This window comes from Melanotaenia boesemani, chromosome 8 (assembly GCF_017639745.1).
Source record: "Melanotaenia boesemani isolate fMelBoe1 chromosome 8, fMelBoe1.pri, whole genome shotgun sequence".
NCBI classification, from domain to species: domain Eukaryota; kingdom Metazoa; phylum Chordata; class Actinopteri; order Atheriniformes; family Melanotaeniidae; genus Melanotaenia; species Melanotaenia boesemani.
The window spans coordinates 2,632,999-2,656,154 of NC_055689.1; the positions used below are offsets into that span (position 1 = coordinate 2,632,999).

At 40.6% G+C, this 23,156-nt stretch overlaps 1 protein-coding gene and 1 long non-coding RNA gene across 2 annotated transcripts; both read left to right on the forward strand.

The window, feature by feature from the left end:
* The first annotated feature begins 2,609 nt into the window (after positions 1-2,609).
* LOC121644748 lies at positions 2,610-5,616 on the forward strand. The gene is made up of 3 exons (XR_006011307.1): positions 2,610-2,740; positions 3,896-3,967; positions 4,137-5,616. It is a non-coding gene; the product is annotated as an uncharacterized LOC121644748 (long non-coding RNA).
* A 1,131-nt stretch (positions 5,617-6,747) lies between these two features.
* On the forward strand, positions 6,748-20,842 carry LOC121645280 (tissue factor-like). Its single transcript, XM_041993707.1, has 7 exons — positions 6,748-6,938; positions 7,385-7,496; positions 14,053-14,142; positions 15,984-16,078; positions 17,286-17,464; positions 18,511-18,676; positions 20,515-20,842. Exons 1-7 carry the CDS (start codon positions 6,872-6,874, stop codon positions 20,655-20,657), a joined length of 852 nt encoding a protein of 283 aa, XP_041849641.1. The 5' UTR covers positions 6,748-6,871; the 3' UTR covers positions 20,658-20,842.
* Positions 20,843-23,156: the final 2,314 nt, after the last annotated feature.

The following is a 23,156-nucleotide window of genomic DNA, read 5'->3' on the forward strand; positions in this document are numbered from 1 at the left end:
GCAGGCAGCAGATGGAGGCAGTTAAAGTGGATGTGGAACTCTATAGCCAGGTGGATGAAATGGTGGTCAGGAACATCTGTAATGAGTTTATATTGGAAGTACTAGAGTCAAGATGGGGATAGCCCTTTTAGAAAAGGTGGTGGAGATGACTTCCAGATCCAGACCAATAAACTGGTGAAGGCTAACAAACAAGCCATTGTGGTGGTTGAAAAGCTGCAGAAGAAGGAAGCAGTGATAGATGGAGAGGTCCTGAACAACAGAAACATTAAAAAGAAGAAAGACTTGAACCTGGAAAACCACCAAGATCTGTAAGAAGAAGAAGAGGAGAAGATTAAAGGTGTAAAGGCAATGGTGATGCCAGTGGGAGAGGTGGGAGAATGATTTAAACTGTAAAAAAATATTATTTAACACTAAATAAACTGGTACCTATCTCAGATGTATCTGTACATATTTATTTTATACATTAAAATAAATGACTAAAGCACTGCCATCAGTATTGTCATTTAGCAGACCCTTTTCTCCAAAGCAGTTCACCCCTGGGGGGATTCAAACTTTGGTCTCCCGCATGAAGACAGGTGCCTTACAAACTGAGATATCCAGCCGCACATTCCAATGCCTCTGATGTGTCTTGCCCTCTGACACGGCGATGACAGCATCTGCCACCTGCTGCCACTATTGTGCCTTTCTGACACAAGTAATGCCCACGGCGTGCCCACCAATTAAACATTTTTATGTTTGTGTTACGACCCCCAATAATTCTAGGGGTGCAAAGGGATCGTACCCAAAATGAGTTGGAGTCAGATACTTAAAATAAGATCAGTTTATTTACAATAAAACTAAAAGAAAAAACAACCAAGGAGTCAGATCTTTAGTATCTACCAAGGAAGCAAAAAGGTAACCAAAAGTTTCCGTTAAACAAAACAAACTCTGACATAAACAAAAAGATCAACAAAAGTAAAACAAAACTCAACTCAAAGTATCCTGTTATAGGTAACCATGCCCACAATGGCAATTTAACAACCACAGTTTGATAAATAAGGTCCCAGAGGAGAAAGGTGAAGGTCTGTGGAGGCTCATTTAGCAGCAGATTTAGTAAAGTTTCAGGTAAGAGATATATAATTATAGGCTATTAGTGTTTGGATTACCAGGGAGGATTCCCTGGCTGTTGGGGGATTTTGGAAAAGTAAAGTTAATTAGATGGCCAAAGTGCTGTACAAAACAAATAAAATCCCTAAGTCAACAATAAAATAAAATAAACAAATTAATCAATAAAACAAAACATGAGTAAAACAGCACTATAATACAGTAGATTAAATACATTAAAATAATATAAATACCTATCAAACATAGAAACATAAAGCCAAATGACCATGCTCAAGCTGGAGAAAAAGCCAGTGAGAAAACATGTGTTTTACAGTAATGATTTAAAATGATATGCGCTCTGTACAGACCTGATATTAAAATGCAGAATGTACCAAAGTGTGGGAGCAGCAACAGAAAAAGCTCTGCCCTTTTATTTGGTTCTACTAAATGTCAATGCTAAACTTAAGCCTGGTACACACATAAAGATTTTCGGGCTGTTTTTGTCCTGATTTTGCCTCTTCCCGACCACGGATGGCAAACGCCCGATTATCCCGACTCTCATAAGATTTTTCTGTACAATTATCATTTGTTCTGAGGTGTGTTATGAGATTTGTCCAGGTAATCCGCTTCAAAACGGGCCGTAGCCGACAATCGGAAATATTGAACATGTTCGATATTTCAGAACCGATTTCTGAGGAACACCAACAACTCGTGCATTGACTATGTGGATGGTCACTTGGTACAGAATGTAGCCAATCAGAGAGCAAGATGGCTGGGGAACAAGCAGGTAAATAAAGTCAGTGTTCATGCCGTCTCCAGTTTGTTATTGTTTTCAGCTCTGGCTTTTTCTGTTAACAGTAGTCCCAAGACCACCTTGTCCTATTTATCCCCTTCCATGCTGGGTGTTGTGTTTTCCGGGTGCTGCTATGTTTCTTCTTCTACCTTTCTGTTGGATCACGTTTGGTCACGTGAGATTTCTGGCTTGGAGGACTAGATTGTAGATCAGTTGCGGGGCAGCATCATTATGTGTGTGTGGTTCTGTGATTACATTATCAGAGCCACCACACACAGTACGATCAACATGTTTAATGCCTGATTTTTTATCTTCACGTGTGAGGTCTCGACCAGATAAAAATCTCATAAGATTAAAAAATCTTTACGTGTGTACCAGGCTTTAAATGCGAAAACCTTTTTTTTTTTTTTTTTTTTTTTTAATAATATGCATGCATGTAACGGGATAGGGATTTGGGATGGGGAAACATTGAAATCAATTTTTTTTGTTGTTGTTTTTTTTCCACAGATCTTTATAAGAAAAAAGCCTGCAACCCCCCCCAAGCTCCAAAACATGTATTTTATGCAGCTGGTCCTGGCAGCGGTGTGGGCATGTCTCCTTTTGCAGGCAGGTGGAGCTACTGGTTTCTGACAGCATGTTTCCAGCACAGCTGGCAACAATCATCTCATTACTGCCTCAGTAACTCTACTACGGCCTGATCACCAGCCTCTACCAGATGGGTGTGGCATGCCTGTACAGAATTGTTTGTCTCTTTGACTCAGTTCTGTTCCTCTCTGTCTAGAGGTTCCCCTATTGACCAGCTGCTCCAGTGTCCCAGCTGTTTCCTGCCTGCTCGCCTGCCAGCCAGCCTTAGTAAGTAAGTAAGTAAGTAAATGTTTATTTATATAGCACCTTTCACGATAAAAATCACAAAGTGCTTAACAATAAGACAAAAGACTAAATAACAGTAATACAGAGAGAATAAAAACAAATAAAACTATGTAAAAGCAAGTTTAAAAAGATGTGTTTTTAGCTGCTTTTTAAAAGAGATCATGGAGTCCACAGATCTCAGGCTTAGAGGAAGGGAGTTCCAGAGGACAGGAGCCACTGCTGCAAAGGCTCTGTCACCCTTAGTTCTCAGCCGTGTTGGTTTAACACCCAGCAGATCTTGATGACTCGATCTCAGGGACCTGCTGGGCACGTAGAGCTGTAAGCGATCCCTAATGTATTCAGGTGCCTGGTCATGTAGGGCTTGATAGGTTAAAACCAGAATTTTAAAATGCACCCATAATAAACTTCCTGCTTATCAATTTTCAGCCCTTAATAAATTGTTCTTACTCCAAAGTTTCTCTTCGGCTTTTTGGTCCTCTTAACTTCCCATACAACAGTTTTCTTTTTTTCATAAATATAGTGACATCATGTGACAAATTAGCATTTAAATGGTTAAAATAATGTGAATAATTAAATATTTGTGACTTAAACCACAGTTTTTAATCTGTGATTTATTTAGTTATTTTTACATCTGTGTTTGGGAGAGAACTTTTTTGTCCTGTACTGAGCTGAAAGGTTTAAAACACACCCGACCTTCTGCTACTGTCAACTTTGACCTGATTTAACCAGATGATTCGACCTGCTTCATGCGGATGAAGTGGTAGTAAACGATGAGTCATTTATTTGTCACTTCAGTGAATTCATAACGTTCCTGGAAGGAAACTCAGTTCCAACGAACTCTTGAAATGAACTAAACTAGTTTTAGTGGTTGTTTGGAAGGAAGTGACTGTGAGTTACTGTGTGGCAACAAAGTCTTACTAGAGTCAGATGGTTTCTAATTACTAGCAGCAGATTTTGCCTACATGACAAACACTCCAACAATGTTCCCAGAGAGTTGTGTAATACCAACTTATCCTTCTGAGAAGCTCTACATATTCCCTGATTGCATATAGTCATAACCTTAAATAGATCCTGGATGTAACAGATTCCCACAAGAATCTAAAACAGTTTTTGCTGTAACTCTGATCTTTTCCACTTTATTTTCTCCAGAGCAACATTCCTTGGCTTAATTCCCGGCTCTCCAGCCCCAGGAGGGCCTGTGAAATGGAGAGCAGAGGGCAGGTAAAGTTGGAAACTTTGTTTGCATACCATAAAGTGGCCTAAGCAAACAGTGGAGCCTCTGCTGGAAGAAATGAAATGATAGTGTGTCGGTAGCAGGGATGAACACAGCAGCTTCATCACTGCTCATCACTTTATATAACTGATGGTTCTGCTTTCCATTCTGCTTTAGAACCTCTAGGAACCACCAGCAAACCTGCAGTCTGGGAGTGAAGTGCTCTGTTGGGAACATCTGGAACTCTGATCTTTAAAATCCAGTGGATCTTGGTCACTAAGAGGAATTTTAAATCCTAGTTTGTAACAGGAAGACGATGAAGAGAAGATCAAACTGGAGAAACCTGATCTCTGATGGTAATTCTCATCAGCATGTTGGATCAGATGGAGACTTTTCAGAACATTTCTGAGACAGAACAATAATCAGGAATTAGAGTCGTCCAATCTGGAAGGAACAAATTTATGGGCTAGTTTCTCTGCTTCACTCTGAGACAGGATGCTCCTCATTCTGGGAATATTACGATGGAAGAAGGAGCTGGTGGGGTTTTACAGTTTGTCTCAGTCGCTTTGATGCATTTCTTACATCAGAATTTACATTCTCATAACTATTTGTTCAAACTCCAAAACAATTAGTCATGTGTGCACATCGGAGTAGCATTTCTCATCGCATTGATCCCACTGCAAATGCATGTGGACATGAAGCATTTGCTTTCATACAATTCTCTGCAATTTCATGACATTATTGTTTGCTTTGGTCATATCAGTCAAAATTAACTATACTTACAACTGCAGAATAGTCAAACCCCATAAAACTAATAGTCCTCATTTCATTGCTTGAGTCATTACACACACACAGTTGTCAAAATCTGTCAAGCAGAAACATTTCTTTGTAATATTTTCCTGGAATGTCTCCTAAATTAAAGAAGTGATTTCAGCTGATCGTTAGTTTCACTAAATCCAATAGAGGAGTTTACAAACCTGAGCAAAACAAAAACTTTACTTTTTGGTAATCACAGAACTAATCTAATTTACAGATACAGCTGGATGGAGTTGAAAGAGCAACAGAAATACAATTTTAGGGGTGCTGATAGATGAAAAATCTGTTGGAGTTCACAAAGTAAACATGTACAAACCAAAATTTTGAGATTCATCGCTGTATTAAAGCATAAGAGGCACCAAATCATAAATCACTGCATACTGTACTGTTCATTAGTTCTTCCACGTCTCATTTACCGTGCAGAAGTCTGGGGTAATAACTACATGAGCACAATACGGATCATTCACGGGGCAGTAGACGGAAACACATGGAGCGGGGTGAAAACGTATAACTACAACAAGGAAAACCTTCTCTTTCAGTTTGTGGGTTAAATTGAGGAACAGTTGGAGGGGACGTGCAGGGAATGTCCAAATATTTATAAAGACATTATTTTTACAAGGTACAGAAATGAAGAGGGAATCTGATTATCACTGGGTGTTTACTGTTTAAAGATTTGTTATTAATGTTTTTTAGTGTAATCTTCAACTCCTTCAAGTAACTAACTAACTAACTAACCAACTAACTTAGTTGTCCAGTGCTCCTCCAGGTGTTTCTGCTTTGTGCTTTTCCAGCCTTTTGTTGCTCCTGTTCCAGCTTTTTCCAGACGTGTTGCTGCATCAGATTCACGACCAGCTCAGAGTTTCCATCACATGGTGAAACGTCTCAGTTTCATCCTCTAAAATGTTGTTGTCTTCTGCTGGGAATAAAATATGAGTTGTTGAAATGGGAAATCATTTATTTTGGTTTTATTTACATTTTAAACGGTGTCTCAACTTTTTAAAAATTCAGGTTGTATTTTTAACTTCACATAAAGCCTAAAACAGTTGGTTACTGGAGCTTAAAAGATTCACATTAGACACAACAAATACATTATATTTAATTATAAATATAATCATGATTGTAATTATTACTGGTAGTATATCATTATATTTTGATTATTTTCTTATAGATATTAAAGCCGTGATTGTTAAGTATTAATGAGAACTGATGAAATATTCAGTCATCATAGTAATTATAACTGTTACTATGGAAATATTACATGTGTAACGTGTTGTAGGAATATCTTCTTTTTACTCTTCATTTTAGTTTGTCATTTTTGTATTATCCTCCCTCATTAGTATCATTATTACAGTTTTACCATTATAATATTATGATGGCACCATGTCTCAGTCCGCAGGACTGGATTGTTTATTTGTTCAACATATTTTATGTCCAGTGAATGAAAATGAAGTCAGGTGTGTGTTACTGGAGGAACACTGACTCTCTGATGGTTTTGGTGGTTTAATGGAGCTCCTTGTGTAATGCACAGGAGGGGTGAGGGGTGCATGCTTCAACACTGGTAAAGATGCCACACACATAAATCCTTCATAGTTGAGTCTTTTTAGGTCAGACAGCAGTGAGTCGGTCTCCTGGCAGCACCGGAGGTTGAAGAGAATTTCACCAGCCCACTTGGACAAAGCCTATCAGTTGTCATGGCAACAAGGCCTAAAGCTGTTTGGCTCTCACAAAAACCCCATTGACCAGATGAGCAGACTGGTGTGGTCTTCCATCCCACAAAATAAAAGATGTCAGCGAAATTCCTAACTTTTCCTAGTATTCCTGCAGCTTTCTAACCTAGAGTCCCAGATACTGGACGTTTGAAATGCTTGTGTTTCAGCCACAAGACTCTCATGTTCTTCATGCATGCCTTCGTCAGAGTAGAGGGAGGAGGAGGAGGAGGAGGAGGAGTTCAAACTGAGCCCCATGAGCAGGCAGTCATGAGGGAAGGATCCCCATTCCCACCCCCATTCCCACTCTCTGCTGAACGGAAGCAGCTTTCAGACGGAGCAGCTGCACGAAGAGGAACGTCTTCCTGAACTTTTACAAAGGAGTTAAAGATGGAAGCTGTGAAAACTTTGCTGTGTGTGGGAGTGTGTGTGTCGGCGTGGAGCATCACCACCGCAGGTAAATCTACAGACAGACAGATAGATAGATAGATAGATAGATAAACAGATAGATAAACAGACAGAAAGACAGACAGACAGACATCAGTGACTAGCGTTTTCCTCTTTTTTTTCTCTGCTGTATCAGCCGGTACCTGCAGCCAAAGGATGATCAGTCATCATGTGTCTCATTGTGATGAAACTCAGTCATGATGTAACACGTCTTCTCAGACACGTTGGAATGTTATCACAACTCATGAACCGAATATGTTTCTCAATGTTCTTCCAGAGGAATGTGATGGGGATGAAGATTGTTCCTGTTCAATGCAGTGTCAGAACCACAGACTGGTGCTGTTACATAACAGAGTCCAGCTCTGCAAAGTCTAATGTCTCACACTAACACACAAAGCAGGTTACTCAGAGGTCATGACAGGAGCTAACATAGGTGTGGTGTTATTTGATTGACAGGCAACAGCATCCCCACAGCAAAGAATGTCCACTGGATGTCCGTGGACTTCACCACCATCCTCAAATGGACTGTCCAACCAAGTGACAACCTATACAGTGTTCTATACTCGGAGTGAGTACACACACACACACACACACACAACTATTATCTCTTCTTGGGTAGAGCTCCTGTACAGGAGGCAGTCCAGAAGCAGGCACCAGGAAGCATCAATGCAGAAACTCAGCTAAAAGACTTTACCAAGCATTGGCATCCAAACCAAACAGTTCAAACCCCAAGCAGTTATATGGGAATGTAAGAAAACCACGAGAGGAGCTCTGTCCACTTTAGAGTTTCTGCTAATTTCTCCACTTCAAGCAAACCACACAAACAAGATGTCACATGAAAGCAGAGACCCTGCTGATTACAAAGATGTCTGTCTCATCACTGTGGGACAGAAACTCTGGAGTTAGCTGCCAGAATCAGAAGTCATGTCTTAATCTTGCTGTTATGTGGTGAATAGTTAGATTTCAGCTCTAAAACTCTGCTAACGTGTTCTCCTACGACTCTGCTTTTGTTTGACATGAATCATGAAGGTCCTGCTCGTTTCCATGGAGATGAAGTAGGTTTTATAGTAAAGGATTCACTCCTCGTATCATAGACTATTTTGAGCTGTGTCCCAATTCAGGGTCTGCACAGTTTACTTATTCCTAGGATTTACTTTACTCATTCCTAGATGAATTGTGTTGCTATCTTCTGGTTATCACTGAAAGTAATGTGGTTTTCTTTTAGAAGAAGATAAACATTTACATTGTCTACTGTTTCCAGGTGAATTTACTCGGACACAGTAACGTCTATCTTCATTCTGACAATTCTGTATCTCACAGGGCTCATTTTCTGTGTTTTCTTCAGTTCAAGTGGTGTTTTGAGGAACAAGCTGTTTATGTAAGAAGGGAACTAACAGCATTGTTTTCTTTAACCACAACCAGAGATTTTCTTTCTAAATTATTCCCAGATGTTTCATCATCCAAACCTTTTCGTGCACATACAGCCAGAGAAAAGGTAAAAAAGAAAAAGAGTGAAAACCAGTCAGGATTTACCTCAGAGTATAAATGTAATCCATAGTCCTTTCAGGGGTTCAGCTTGACTGGCTGCATCATGTGTGTGTGCATTCCTGAGCAGCAGCGTCACAGCTGCATGTGTGTGTTCCCACCTCAGAATTTACATTGCTGCTTCTTACACATACACGGGTTTCCTACACACCATTTATTCCTGTAGTTTTCCATAATTCAGCTCAGTTTTGCTGATTAAAGAAAGAGAAATGAAAGTCAGAATTTACAAGTTAAGGTTGACACAGTTTTCACCACAGTTAAGTCTTTAACTTCAGCAGCTTTCTAATATTCTTATTTTTTATCTAATTTGTTAACTTGATTCATTCATTTATTTAATTTACTGTTATTTATGTATATTCTTTATTAATATTGTTATTTACCCCTTGACCAAATACCAAAATAGTTTATTTTATTTAGATAATTAATTAATTAATTTACATTAATTACTATTATTTAAGTAGTTATTTATCATTTATTTGTTTTCATTTATTTATTGTTAATAATTTATTTACCTTTTAAGGATCCATTTATCCATCCATCCATTTTCTTCTGCTTATCTGGAGTCAGGTCACGGGGGCTTGTGACCATAGGTGAGGGTCGGAACGTAGATCGACCAGTAAATCGAGAGCTTTGCCTTTTGGCTCAGCTCCTTCTTGACCGCGACAGACCGATGCAGAGTCCGCATCACTGCAGACTCCGCACCGATCCGCCTGTCCATCTCCCGCTCCATCCTTCCTCGTGAACAAGACTCCAAGACACTTGAACTCCTCGACTTGGGGCAGGACCTCATTCCTGACCCAGAGAAAACACTCTACCCTTTTCCGGCTGAGGATCATGGTGTCGGATTTGGAGGTTCTGATTCTCATCCTAGCCCAGGGGTGTCAAACTTCAGTACTCGAGGGCCGGTATCCTGCAGGTTTTCATTGTTTCCCTGATCTAACACACCTGACTGAAAAAAAATGGGTTATTGTGAAGAATTTCACAAGAAGCTGTTGAATCCATTGGATTTTATTCAGGTGTGTTGGAGCAAGAAAATAACTAAAACCTCCAGGATAGCAGCTGTTGAGGACAGGAGTTTGACACCTCTGTCCTAATTGCTTCACACTCGGCTGCAAATCGCTCCAGTGACAGCTTAAGATCACGGCCCGATGAAGCCAACAGAACCACATCATCCACAAAGAACAGAGACTCAATCCTGAGGCCACCAAACCGGATCCCCTCAACACCTTGGCTGCACCTAGAAGTTCTGTCCATAAAACTAATGAACACACTCAGAGACAAAGGACAGCCTTGGCGGAGTCCAACCCGCACTGGAAACGATTCTGATTTACTGCCGTGGATGCGGACCAAGCTCTGACACTGGTCATACAAGGACCAGACAGCTCGTGCAAGGGGGTCTGGCACTCCATACTCCCAGAGCCCCCCCACAGGAGTCCCTGGGGGACATGGTTGAATGCCTTCTCCAAGTCCACAAAGCACATGTAGGCTGGTTTAGCGAACTTCCATGCCCCTTCCAAGACTCTGAAGAAGATGTAGAACTGGTCCACTGTTCCACGATGAAAACCACACTGCTCCTCCTCAATCCGAGGTTCAACCACCCGATGGACCCTCCACTCCAGCATCCCTGAATATACCTTATCAGGGAGGCTGAGAAGTGTGAGCCCCCTGTAGTTGGAGAGGGGGACCACCACCCCAGCCTGCCAGTCCAGGGGAACTGTCCGGGATGTCTACGCGATGCTGCAGAGGCGTGTCAGCCAAGACAGCCCTACAACATCCAGAGCCTTAAGAAACTCTGGGTGGACCTCATACACGGTGGCCTTGCCACCGTGGATTTTTTTAATCACCTCCGCGACCTCAGTCCCAGAGATGGGAGAGTCCACACCAGGGTCCCCAGAGAGATGGGAGAGTCCACACCAGGGTCCCCAGACTCTGCCTCCTCATCAGAAGATGTGTTGGTGGGAATGAGGAGGGCTTTGAAATATTCCCTCCACTGGCCCACAACATCCCGAGTCAAGGTCAGCAGCCCCCCATCCCCACTGTACACAGTGTTGATGGAGCACTGCTTCCCCCTCCTGAGCTGCTGGATGGTGGACCAGAAAACTTCTTGAAGTCATCCTGAAATCATTCTCCATGGCCTCTCCAAACTCCTCCCATGCCTGAGTTTTTGCCTTAGCGATCGCTGAAGCTGCGTCCCGCTTAGCCCGCCGATACCCATCAGCTGCCTCTGGAGTCCCACAGGCCAAAAAGGCCGATAGGACTCCTTCAGCTTAACGGCATCCCTCACAGCTGGTGCCCACCAACGAGTTCAGGGATTACTGCCTTGACAGGCACCAATGACCTTATGGCCACAGGTCCAGTTGGCCGCCTCAACAACAGAGTCACAGAACACAGCCCACTCAGACTCCATGTCCCCCGCCTCCCCCGGGACATGTTTGAAGCTCTGCCGGAGATGGGAGTTGAAACGTTTTCTGACAGGGGACTCTGCCAGACGTTCCCAGCAGACCCTCACAACACACTTGGGTCTGCCAAGCCTGACCGGCATCCTCCCCCACCATCTGAGCCAACTCACCACCAGGTGGTGATCAGTTGACAGCTCCACCCCTCACCTCACTCGAGTGTCCAAGACATGCGGCTGCAAGTCCGCCGATATGATTACAAAATCGATCATCGAACTGCAGCCTGGAGTGTCCTGGTGCCAAGTGCACATGTGGACACTCATATGTGTTTGTTATGGACAATCCATGATGAGCACCGAATTCCATTAACACAACCCTGCTCGTATTCAGATTGGGGGGCCGTTCCTCCCAATCATGCCCTTCCAGGTCTCGCTGTCATTGCCCACATGGGCATTGAAGTCCCCCAGCAGGGAGTCCCTAGAAGGAGTGCTCTCCAACACCTCATCAAAAGACTCCTTTTAAGTATATCGGTTTTTTATATCTTTTTGGTTGTATTTTTTTCTTATTTTTAATGTAGTTGATGTGATTCTGAATAAATTCAAGCATTATGGGGTTAGTTTAAATCTGTAAGAAGACTGAAGTAGTTGCTGGACATTCATTCAAAAGTATCTCAAACATCCCTAAATTTTATGTCTCATGTATCAAGAATGAAACATATTTTACGAAAAACTGACTAATAATGTAAAGATAATTATTAGCTGCAGTCGCATCATTTTTAGTTATCTTATTCCATACAGATTAAATTCATAATAATTCATAACAGAAAATACAGATTAATTAAATTCATGTAATATGTTTTGGTGGAATTTTTTCAGATTATTTTAACCACTATGAAACATACCTTCACAAGTTTGCTGTATATGAAACAAAATCACTTTTGCCCTTTTTAAATTTATCTTTTTATTTCATGAATTTATTTATTTAGATTTACTCTTACTTATCTTACAACCCTAATCTTTTTTATCTATTTTTATTGCTGTTAAAATAGTCAGTTATCCCAGTCAATTAATGCTTTGTTTAATCATGATTAATAGACTAAATAAATTCAGGCATTTAATCGGTTAAAATCTACAAACTGAGTGTAAACTCTTTTTATCTGTTGGATTCTGTTTGTCTCCTTTTACGTGTCTCTTTCCTGAAGTAGATTTATTTAACAGGACCGTGTTGACGTGACAGATTCATACTCATGGTTGTTGTTAACTGGACCGCCAGCTGGTACCAGAGTTCATTCATTTTACACACAAACATCTAAAAACTTGTTCCTACAGACCCAGAACTTTCCGGATGTTTCCACAGCATCAGATTACAGCAGATGGGTGTGTGCTGGTTCACCACCAGGTTAATGTGTGTGTGTGTGTGTGTGTGTGTGTGTGTGTGTGAAAATACATTTATATAGTAAGAAGTTACGGTTGTCTGCAGCATTTCATGTGCAACTACAAAAACTATTTGTTTATTAATTCACTCTTTCAGTGAAGTATATTTATCATAAATAAAGAGGTTTTCTTTTGTTAGTCGAACATTTTACATTGTCAGGATGACAGATGTACTTTTTATTCATTTGTGGGTGAAATGTTGAGATCGGTTTTATAAACACTGGTGGCGCAGCTCATAAAGTATGAAAATATTCTTCAGGTTGTTGCGTGGTCTAAGTTCAGCTGCTGATGTCACTCTGAAGGAGTTTTTTTTCCTTGTTACTGGATATGAAGGGGGGAAACTACCCGTCCTGAGGGAAATATACACCATGGTCAGAAGGAATAAGAAAACAGTATCCATCTTAAGTTGTTACAAGGTTTCCTGAAACCATCGTGTCAGTTGTTACCCTGATATGCACCACCATCCCTACCAGCTGCTTGAAAGACATTCTGTATATTCCACACCAGAGCAGATTTATGGTGCAGTATAAGGGCCAAAATTAACTCAGTAGTAACAACTAAGTTACCAGTAGGTGGCAGCAGTGTACTGCTTGGTATGTTATTAAAGTCCTGTTGTCCTCGTGGTCACAGAGGTGAACCTGGACCTGCTCCCTGAGCGCCGACATATGGCAGCCCACTGCTCATCTAAAAGTAAAAGTTATTATTAAAATAAAAAAGAAGACATGCTAAAATAGCAGCTAATTTAATTAGCTTTAGCATGTTGGTAACCAGAGCAATATGTGATTTAGTAGGCCATCCATTTAGTATAATAGTGACCAGTTTCTTAATGTAAATGCCCGGCCTATCCAAACTTATAGATGGGACAGGAAGTATCTAACCCTGTGAGCCTAGCCATGCTAGTCAGTAGCCTCTCTAATGCTAACAATAGAATTTCCTCCTTAACTGAGAGCTGAGGGAGTAACTGCAATATTGTTTTTTAAATAGCTGAACATATTGTATTAAGTACTTTAATAAATTGTATTTTTTTCAGGTCAAGTAGAAAATAAAATTATGAAATCACTGTAATTTGCTTGTCTGAAACAAACACCTGCACAGAGAGTCTGCAGGTAAGGAGATGTCAGTGGAAACAATGGAGTGGAATATTAAACTACTTTAAGAGGTGTTACGACCCAGCATGGCTGGGGAAAGGGAGCAAACAGCATAAAATATCTAAGATGGAGAGACGGGAAGTTGATTGTCCCAAGCGGTAGCCAGAACTCAAATCAAACAGGAGTAAAGAGCTGGTGGTGTTACTCAAATCCAAGAAAGAAACAAAAGTAAAAAGGGAATTCTAATAATGAATAAATTAAATAAATAAATGGTCCAATGAATAATAAAAAGAACAGCATCAGATTTCCTCCACCATTGATGACCTGGGTTAATGCCAGGCGGAGGAGCAGGCGAGATGGAGGTCATTACCTCTACATTTACTCATTCCACCAATCAGGAGGAAGTTTGATGATGCTCACATTCATGTTAAAAAAGGCAAAAGTTTAGTACAATGCTATTCTTTTATTTGTGTTTTACAAAGCAAGAATGTTCATCTATTAGAAACGTGTTCTGTGTCATATGTGTGTTCAGTTAACCTATTTTCCAAAAAAAAAAAAAAAAAAAAAACAAGTAGATGAGATGAGATGCTTGATCAAGTTAAAATCTGAGGAGATTTATTTAGTGTTTGTTCATATTTGTGTACCTCATCATTTCTTGTAAGGGCTGATGGCGACTGGACGGAAAGTCATGATTGCAGCGAGATGTCTGGGACTGAATGTGACCTGACCACCCACCTCTGGCCTCTGGACAGGTGAGAACACACAAGTCAAGCCCTGTGTCGTATTTCTATAAAACTCCTACATCTGCCAACCTTTCAGTGATTTAAGTTCTTCACAATTATTTCTTTTCTCTTACATCAGAAGTCTTTTACAACATTAATTAATCTCACCCAGCGTGACTGTGTCAGACTGCAGGGACATCATTAATACACAGCAGACAGTAGTCATGTTCATTTGTGTTTATTTCTAAACAGGCTCCTTATACAGAACACCAAGCTGTTCAACAGATGTTGCATGGCTTCTTTTAGAGAATCCAGTTGTCCTAGGCTGTCTATAGTTGTCTATAGTTGCTTTTGATTATGTGAGCATGACTTTGAAAATTGTTTGTGTACAATCATCAGAAACAACGATCTTTGCAACTGCAATATGTGAGTAACCAGTGGGGTCAGTTTGACCAGATGTGAGGTCACAGGGTTGACAGCACTAAAAAGGATGGAAGGTTTAGAAGACAAGTTTGTTTTTTTCTGATCTACTTTTTTGTATTTCAAAAATTATACATAAAGACATACCTGAAGACAAAACTCAAAACACTGACATTAAAAGGGAAGAAAAAAAAAGCCACTTGGAGTAGTGCAGTAACCCAGTCTTCCCACCCCCTGTTCCCCCTGGATCTGAGCCATCTACCACCCTACACTACCTCAGAACATCCCGGAGCGTGATCAAAAGAGGGTGCCAGGCCTCCACTGTACTGATAACTCTCTGAGTTATTCTACTGCAACTGAGTATTGGATCATGTCTACGAGCAGAGAGCTGATCAGTAGCAAAAAAGTGGAATAAAATTCAGACAGAATTCCATCTGGGCCTGGCAACCGACCTTTGCGCATGTCTCCATCAGTTTTGCATTCCTCCAGCGTGACAGGTCAAACAGAACAGCTCCTGATAAAAGGAAAAATTTACTACAGCTGACCTGACACTCAAATAAAATAAAATGGTGAATACATTTTGGGTGATGTAGTCCTTTAAGAAAACATTACAACTATCTACAGACTCACCATCACCACAGAGCCATCCCATCTTTAATTACAAAAAATGTCATCAAAATGCTCATCTGTCCGAAGCACTTACTAACCTCTTTGAATATTCTGGAACAAATCCCTTGAGGAAAATATGTAATCTAACCTTGAAAAGGTTTTATGTCTTCCAGCGTAGAATGAAAAGTCTTCTAAAGATGGATTAATCATTTGTCAAATGTCTACCATGCCTGTAAGGGAGCGCTTCAGTTGCCAGATGCTGGTCCCCAGCTTCAGTTCCACCAATGCTGCCGTCCCACACTGCATTAAAATCTGCCCCTAAAATTAAATGAAACCCTGTGAAACCAAGCAGAGATTCAGTTAAAAGATCGTAAAAAGCAATGTCAAAAAACACTAGGAGCATAAGCTGAAATAAATGCAATGTTTTTTCCATCAATACAGATCTTAGCAATAGCCATCTGGCCCTCAGCATCTGCCCAGGAATCAAAAATATAACATTTTAAATTCCGTTTACACAACACTAATTCCCCCTATAGATTTTGTAGCATCAGGAGTGAATGCAATACGGTGACATTGCAAGCTCTGTCCTTATTGGCAAATCTACAAGCTTCTTTGCACAATGATGAACCACATTTCCTTTATGGAGATGCTCTAATACAGTGGTCTTCTTATGTCAACAGTCATACCTTCAGTAAGTTATTGATGTTAATCATGGAGCAGCATTTGTAGTTAATACAAAATAATTTTTAAAATTTTTATTTAAAGTTACAAGATTTTTAATATCATTGTCTACTAAAGCAAATCCTGGAGTGTGAAGATATTCTTATATTTCTGTCTAACAGGAACTACCAGGCTGACATTAAAACAGAGGATCCAGACTATGACTTGGAGGACGTTCCCCACACTTATTCCCCACACTTCAACCCCTACAGAGCAAGTAGGTATCGCTTCTACACCCATCCTCCCACCAGCCTGTGAAACTATCCTCACTAAGACCTTTACACTGGCTTTTATTCGTCATGTCTGGTTGACTTAATGCACAACTACAAACCGGTTCATACCTAAACGCTCATTTCTACTCCCATTACGTAAATAAATCTGCTGGATTGTTACAAACCTTGTCAAGCATCACTGTCCACATACTCACATCTGTCCTTTACTTTGGTTGGTTGTTAGTCAATACGTCCATGTCAGTTTCAGACGATAACAAACATGGTGATGATGGAGAGGCAGCTAACCTTTACCTAACCTCAGCTTATACCCGAACCCCCGAATCCACATGAGGATCCACACATAAAGTTTCTGCCTCTTCAGCACCGGGCTGCTGTCAAGCTCTGTGATGATTATAACCAGGGATCTAAATCAACTTTTCTAATCACTAACCAATGTTTCTGATACCAGCCCATCAGAATTTCCACAAACCAAACTTTTTTAGGAAAAATAATCAAAATAATAACTGTGACTGAGTGCATTTAATCAAACATCTTTTTTTTTAAATGACTTTTTACACAAAAGCAACATCCTCGTACTCTTTGTCCTCAGGCAGACTTTGGGCAGTTTTGTGGTTTTTCATAGTCTCCATCTTAAAATTGTCTGTTAAAATTGTTTGTTTTATTTATTTCTTAAATGTAGATGTAGCAGTCCTTACAGAACATTACAGATTACTCTCACAGACCAAAGCTCACTTTGTGTCAAACATCCTCTTCATATTTGTCTCATGTCCTCTCTCATCGTGGATGTCCTCTCCTACCTCCTGTCTTCCTTGTAACCAGACTCATTCTTTCTATTGTCCACCCACCATCACACCTTCATTTTTCTTTGATGTCCCTTCCTTTAAACTTCTCTCCTCATTCAGCTGCATGTGTTCAGGCAGCAGCTGGTAAACGACACCATGAGCCGATGGAAAGATCAGACCAAAGAACTGGAATTATAGGATTCATTCACCACCTGCTGAACTGGACAAGAAGTTTTCATTGAAAAACATGAGATTAGCTCTTGGTGGTTTTGGTTGGATTGATGTTCCCACTCAGCCTCTAAGTGTGTAAAAACCTTGATAACGAATAACTGATCCATTAGACATGTTTTAACCCTTCACAATCATCCTGACAAGAAGCATCATCTCCACTGCTAACTGGTCTCCACAGGTAATATCAGCGCGGTGAAATTCACTGTGCAGGAGGTGGATGTGGGCACAGCGACTGTCAACATCACGGACTCCTTGACCGCCATCCATAAAGGTGGAAAACCGCTCAGCATCAGAGACATCCTCAAAAAGGATCTCCAGTACAAGATCAGCTATTATAAGTCTGACAGCACCAGAAAGGTAATCATCTGTAAACACTGACTGCTACTTACACTCACCGTCCTCTTCATCAGCCTCACCTGTTCAACTTCCTTCTAATGACCATATAATAATAAATATCTAATCAGCCAATCACATGGCAGCAGCTCAATGCATGTAGCCACGTAGACGTGGTGAAGACGACTTGCTGAAGCTCAAACTGAGCATCAGAATGAGGAAGAAAGTGGTTTGAACATTGCATGGAGGAAAATGAGGGTACAGTTTACACAGACTATCATACCGAGCAACATTTCTCCATTTCAGCTCCACAAACTGGTGGTAATAGTTTAATCCTTAAAACTCCACCAGATCTCCGGCACCCCTGAGCACTATCACTTACAGCATATCATCATCAGTATCTCAGGAACGGTAGTGTGTAGCTTTGTGGGGTAAATTGTGATGGATAGTTACCCTTTAATTGATCTACGGAAGTTTTCCAGGCATTTCTATCCCATCCAGGAGGTTTATTAAGAGACTCTATGTGGTAAATCCACAATGAGTGACCCATGATATTCATGATAATTTTCATCATAAAAACAAAAAAAAAAAAAATCACTATCTCTATCATGTTGCTAAGAAACCTTTATTTTGATCCAGAAATGATGATGAAGCCACTTTCTGCCAAACTTTTCACCAATCAGAGAGATTTAATGGATGATGATGTTGATGATCAGGAGCAGCCAAATATCAACAGTGAGCAGAAAGACATCAAGAATGAGGCAGTTCTGAAGGGAAAAGATGTTCCAGTCCAGTACTAGAAGGTGGACAGTAAAGTGGACAGTGTCTGACGGTGTCATGGTGTTAGCCATGACTCTGACAGAGATTAAAATTAGAAGGGAAAATAAATCAGTGTATTATACAGCAAACCATCTTTATGCATATATCTCCTATAAATGCATTAATTACTATGTGTGATGTTTTACATTTATTGAATGTGAGTCCATCAGTGAGCTGTAAAGGAGCATCTCACACCAGAGAGATACATCCATGTTGAAGTGAATGACTGAAATGTTCTTGTTATCTCCCAGAGAGACGTGGTAACTCAGACTAGTGTAACAAATGTGACGGGGCTGGATGCAGGACAGAGTTACTGCTTCATGGTTGCAGCTTACATCCCCTCCAGACCCAAAGCCACCCAGCATGGAGCCTGGAGCACACAGCAGTGCATAGATGGACACAGGAATATTGTGCAAGGTGCACGCACGCACGCACACACACACACACACACACACACACACACACACACACACACACACACACACACACTCACACACACACACACACACACACACACACACACACACACACACACTGCATCACACAAAACCCCATTTCAGAATGATGTACCAGCCTGTGAATCTATACTAACAGGGTGTTTGAAGGAATTAACTGTTTGTTCCCAAAGGTAGATACAAACATGTAGAGATGCACATGGACACATCATCAGAGGGTCTTTGAATGGGTCATTTGTGGTTTTAGGTCTTTCAGCCTGCCAGAAACCTTTACACGGAGGTTGTAATCCTGGTTTGATTACTTCTAATACCTGAAATATTCAGACTCAGTGAGCGGCTGGGTGGGGTGGGAGGTGGAGTATGCTGATTTTTTTATGAGTATTACAATTATCTTTTGTCTAATATTTATTTTGACCAGAGTAAAATGATCTGAAGCTAATGGGATGTTTAAGGTTAAAGTAAATTCTCAATGTGTAAATCTTCAGGTTGAGCAGCAAACATGGCGTCAATTTATTTTTTATTCTTTTAAAAGAAAAAACTAAAGATCTTTAAACTCCAACAAACAGCTGAGAGAAAAGCTGTTTTAGTGGAGGAACATGAGACAGACGCCAGAGTCCGTCAGTCCTAAAAACCTGGATCTGAACAACATGGGCAGGTCCTGCCCTCTGCTGGACAACGTACCACCATACACCCGATTTGTTCAGGTAATAAAGTTACACAAAGTTAGATAATTATTATCAACAATCAATACTTTTAGTTTATTTAGCACTGCTTGAAATACACAAGACTAATTAAAAATATCCAGGAGGAGACAACAAGCTTAGAAGCTTTAATGCTGACAACGGCACATGAAACAAAATACACCATCAATAACAACATAGAAACAGTCAACAGCTACGTTTACATGGACAAATATTTCATCTATCGACTGAAATCAATCTGATCGGATATTCAAGCTGACATGTTTACATGGACACTGGACAAAGTGATCAGTTGTATTCACCTAATGAACAGTTTTAATACAATCGTAACGCTGTTAGAAAGCCTAATGCCGAAGTCAGAAGAAAGGTTTACTTTTTTATTTTTAACCTTTTGACTGTAGAAATGCTGAATAATCCATAACTCGTTAATTCTCTAAAAATGTTGCATCCATCACAGTCCCGTTCTGCTTTGGTGTTGTCCTCCCTGAAACTCATCACGTTGCCCCCACGTCGTTCAAGCATGAGCAGAGACGACACCGCCCACAAAATGATCAGAATGAGCGTAGACATGATTATTTTTCCTTCTGGTCCGATCAAAGGTTTAAACCGCCCTTCTTGATCAGATTGATAATTCCTCTCAGTCAAGGCCGATCGGATCAGCTGACGTGTTTACAGAATGCATTTTTATTATGATTGGACGTTCGATCGGATCAAAAGTGCTCCATGTAAACACAGCTAGTGATGCATGAGCGAAAATATCTAATAAGAGCAACTAAATGGTAAATGGTCTGTATTTATATAGCTTTACTCGACCTGGAATGATAGCAAAGCGCTTTACATCATACATCACATTCACCCATTCACACACACATTCACACACTGATGGTGGAAGCTGCCATGCAAGGTGCTCAAACACGACCCATCAGGAGCGATTTGGGGTTCGGTGTCTTGCTCAGGGACACCTCGACATGAACTCGACAGGCCGAGGATCGAACCAGCAACCCTCAGGCTACAAGATGACCACTCTACCTACACTATGAATGTTCTTTTACAGTGTGTCAGTATCAAACAATGTCTAACCATGACTCTGTCCCCTCAGATCTGAGCCTGGAAGCCTGGGTCGGTATATTCTTCGTCCTACTTGTTGTCCTCGTCATCATCGTCGTGGTAACCCTCCTCTGCTACAGATGCCGACATCAAAAAAACAAACCTCAAACAAGTCAGACCTCAGCACCTGTTTAAAGTCTATTTTCAGTGTTGATGTGATCGCCTTGCAGCACAGGGAGCACCTGGTTTCCCTTCATCCATCCATCCATCCATCCATCCATCCATCCATCCATCCATCCATCCATCCATCCATCCATCCATCCATTCAGTCATCCATCCATCCATCCATCCATCCATTCATCCATCCATTCATCCATCCATCCATCCATCCATCCATCCATCCATCCATTCATCCATCCATCCATCCATCCATCCATCCATCCATTCATCCATCCATCCATCCATCCATTCATCCATCCATCCATCCATCCATCCATCCATCCATCCATCCATACTACATCATGTTTGGGAGGACAATGTGGAAAATGATGAAATTCAACAGCTGGTCATTTTCTTTTTATATGCTATGATATATTCTGTTTTTTGTTCTATGTACCCTGAATCATGGTAGAATAGTAGAAAACATTTTCATTTTTCTAACCATTATTATAATATATTTTAATATTTTCTAATTTCACAAAATTCAAACTGTACATGTCACAATTTTTAAAGATTTTAAACTGAAAACCTTTAGATTTTTGTCTTTTTAATAAAACCACAGTAGTTTGCACTGTAGCACAGGATTCAGATTCTGGGTGTGTGGGGCCATCAGGAACCTGGTATGCATAGCTGGGCTCACCAAGGGCCTTTTGTCTGGTGCAGATTTATCTGCATGAATCATTCTGTGTTTTAACAGTCTGGTGTTGATGAGGTTCAGCTGTGATGCTCCAGAACATCTGGACTGACAGATGCAGAGAATTACCAACAGAGCTGTTCAGCCTGCTTCATCCTCTTTTGGATTTGAGATGTGGTGAAAAATTCACTGTAACCTGCATTAATAATAAAATACTAATACTGCAGCACACAAATGACGTATATTGAGCTGGAGTGTTTCAAAAACACTGTAAAATAATATAAAATTCCACAATAAAAACACATTTATTTCTTTAACTTTTAGGTTATTTTGTTTAATTTATGGTTTTTAAATATTTGATAAAGGCTGTTATCGTGTGACATAATAAAAGCTCAAACAATAAATATCATGCTTAAAATTGCAGAGGATTGCTGTGATTACCTGGGTTTTATTTTGCAGTTTATTAAAAAATGATTGTCTTTTCCAGTATTCCATGTAATAAAACCATATGTCACTAATACATAATTTTGTTTTTAATAAACATCTAAATACAGTTGTTAATGTTATCATGGGTCCGAATGCTTAAAGTTTTTCTATTTCATGAATGTATGCTGCATTTAAAGAAATGTGTCTCACTTAGGAGAAATGCACTGTGACCTTTGGTGATTCATTGGACATAGTTCAAGAAATTCATAAAATAAATAAATAAATAAATAAGCTCACGTTTCTCCCATAGAAATGAATGGAGTTTTGGCAAAATGAGTGAAAAATCAAGCCCTAAGACCACCTAGAAACTTTATTTAAATTTCATATTGTTAAAATAGGTGACAATAAACCAATCTGGACACTGGATTTGGGGTGGAACCCTCCATGCAGGGTGAACAGCTTCTGTGTTTTAGCATCTGTGGTCTGAACTTTAACCAGCTTATTATCCCAGCAGGGTATCTGATCACTGGCAGGGCAGAGCTGTTAATTGCCCTGATCTTGTTCTTGCCTATGAGCTGACTTCTCAGGCCTTAGTCTTTGCAGATATTTGGCTGTGGCTGTTTTCTTGTGGCTTCTTCATGGTTACCATTTGCTTGTGGTATGCCAAGGTACCAGTAGCTCTCCTCAACATCTGCTATTCTGCCCTCTGAATGAACTGTCTTCCCTCTTTGTTGCCTTTGGCCACATTTCTCCTGTCCAAATGATGTTCTTATTTCCCTGCTGTAGATCCTGGTGGTGTGGGTCAGTGAGTCAATGTCTCGCTCACTCTTGGCATACAGCTTGATGGCATCCATGTAGAGGAGGTGACTGATGGTGGCCCATTTATGAGGGGGACCGACTGCTTCCAGCCAGATGTTTACAGACTCCTTCAAATAACTGACGAGTGTGGATTCACTGCACAACCGGACCAAACTCTCTCCACAACTTCATTTGGATCTAAACTAGCTGGCAAAATAACCTCAAGGAATCCCGACAGAGTACAGATTATTGTTTATGTACACTGGTTTTCTAGGTGATAAAGTCCACTAACACATACTCTAACACGAATATCAAATTAAGATGGAAAACATCTTTCTCAGGCTGAATCTTTCACTTTATAGGGTAGCCATAGCCAGACTTGTTGATTAATTGGCGGAGGGGGTTCAGGCCTCTGCAGAACAGCTGTGGGGACAGAGCCTCTCCTTGGTATATGCCACATTAGATGGAGACTTGGGCAGTTGGCTTGAAGTTGGCCTCCAGGATGGTCTGCCAGAACCTTAGTGAGTTTGCAATGAAGGCTCTTAGTGTTGTTGTTCTTGTACTGCTTCAGGCGTTCCAGGATCCATGTATGTGGCATTGAGTCATCTGGTGAGTAT

Excerpts from the sequence above, each read along its gene's own strand:
- LOC121645280 (XM_041993707.1), top strand. The coding sequence starts at position 6,872 with ATGGAAGCTGTGAAAACTTTGCTGTGTGTGGGAGTGTGTGTGTCGGCG. Across the intron at positions 17,465-18,510 it reads AGTCTGACAGCACCAGAAAG|AGAGACGTGGTAACTCAGAC; the intron begins GTAATCATCTGT and ends GTTATCTCCCAG. Across the intron at positions 18,677-20,514 it reads ACACAGGAATATTGTGCAAG|ATCTGAGCCTGGAAGCCTGG; the intron begins GTGCACGCACGC and ends CTGTCCCCTCAG.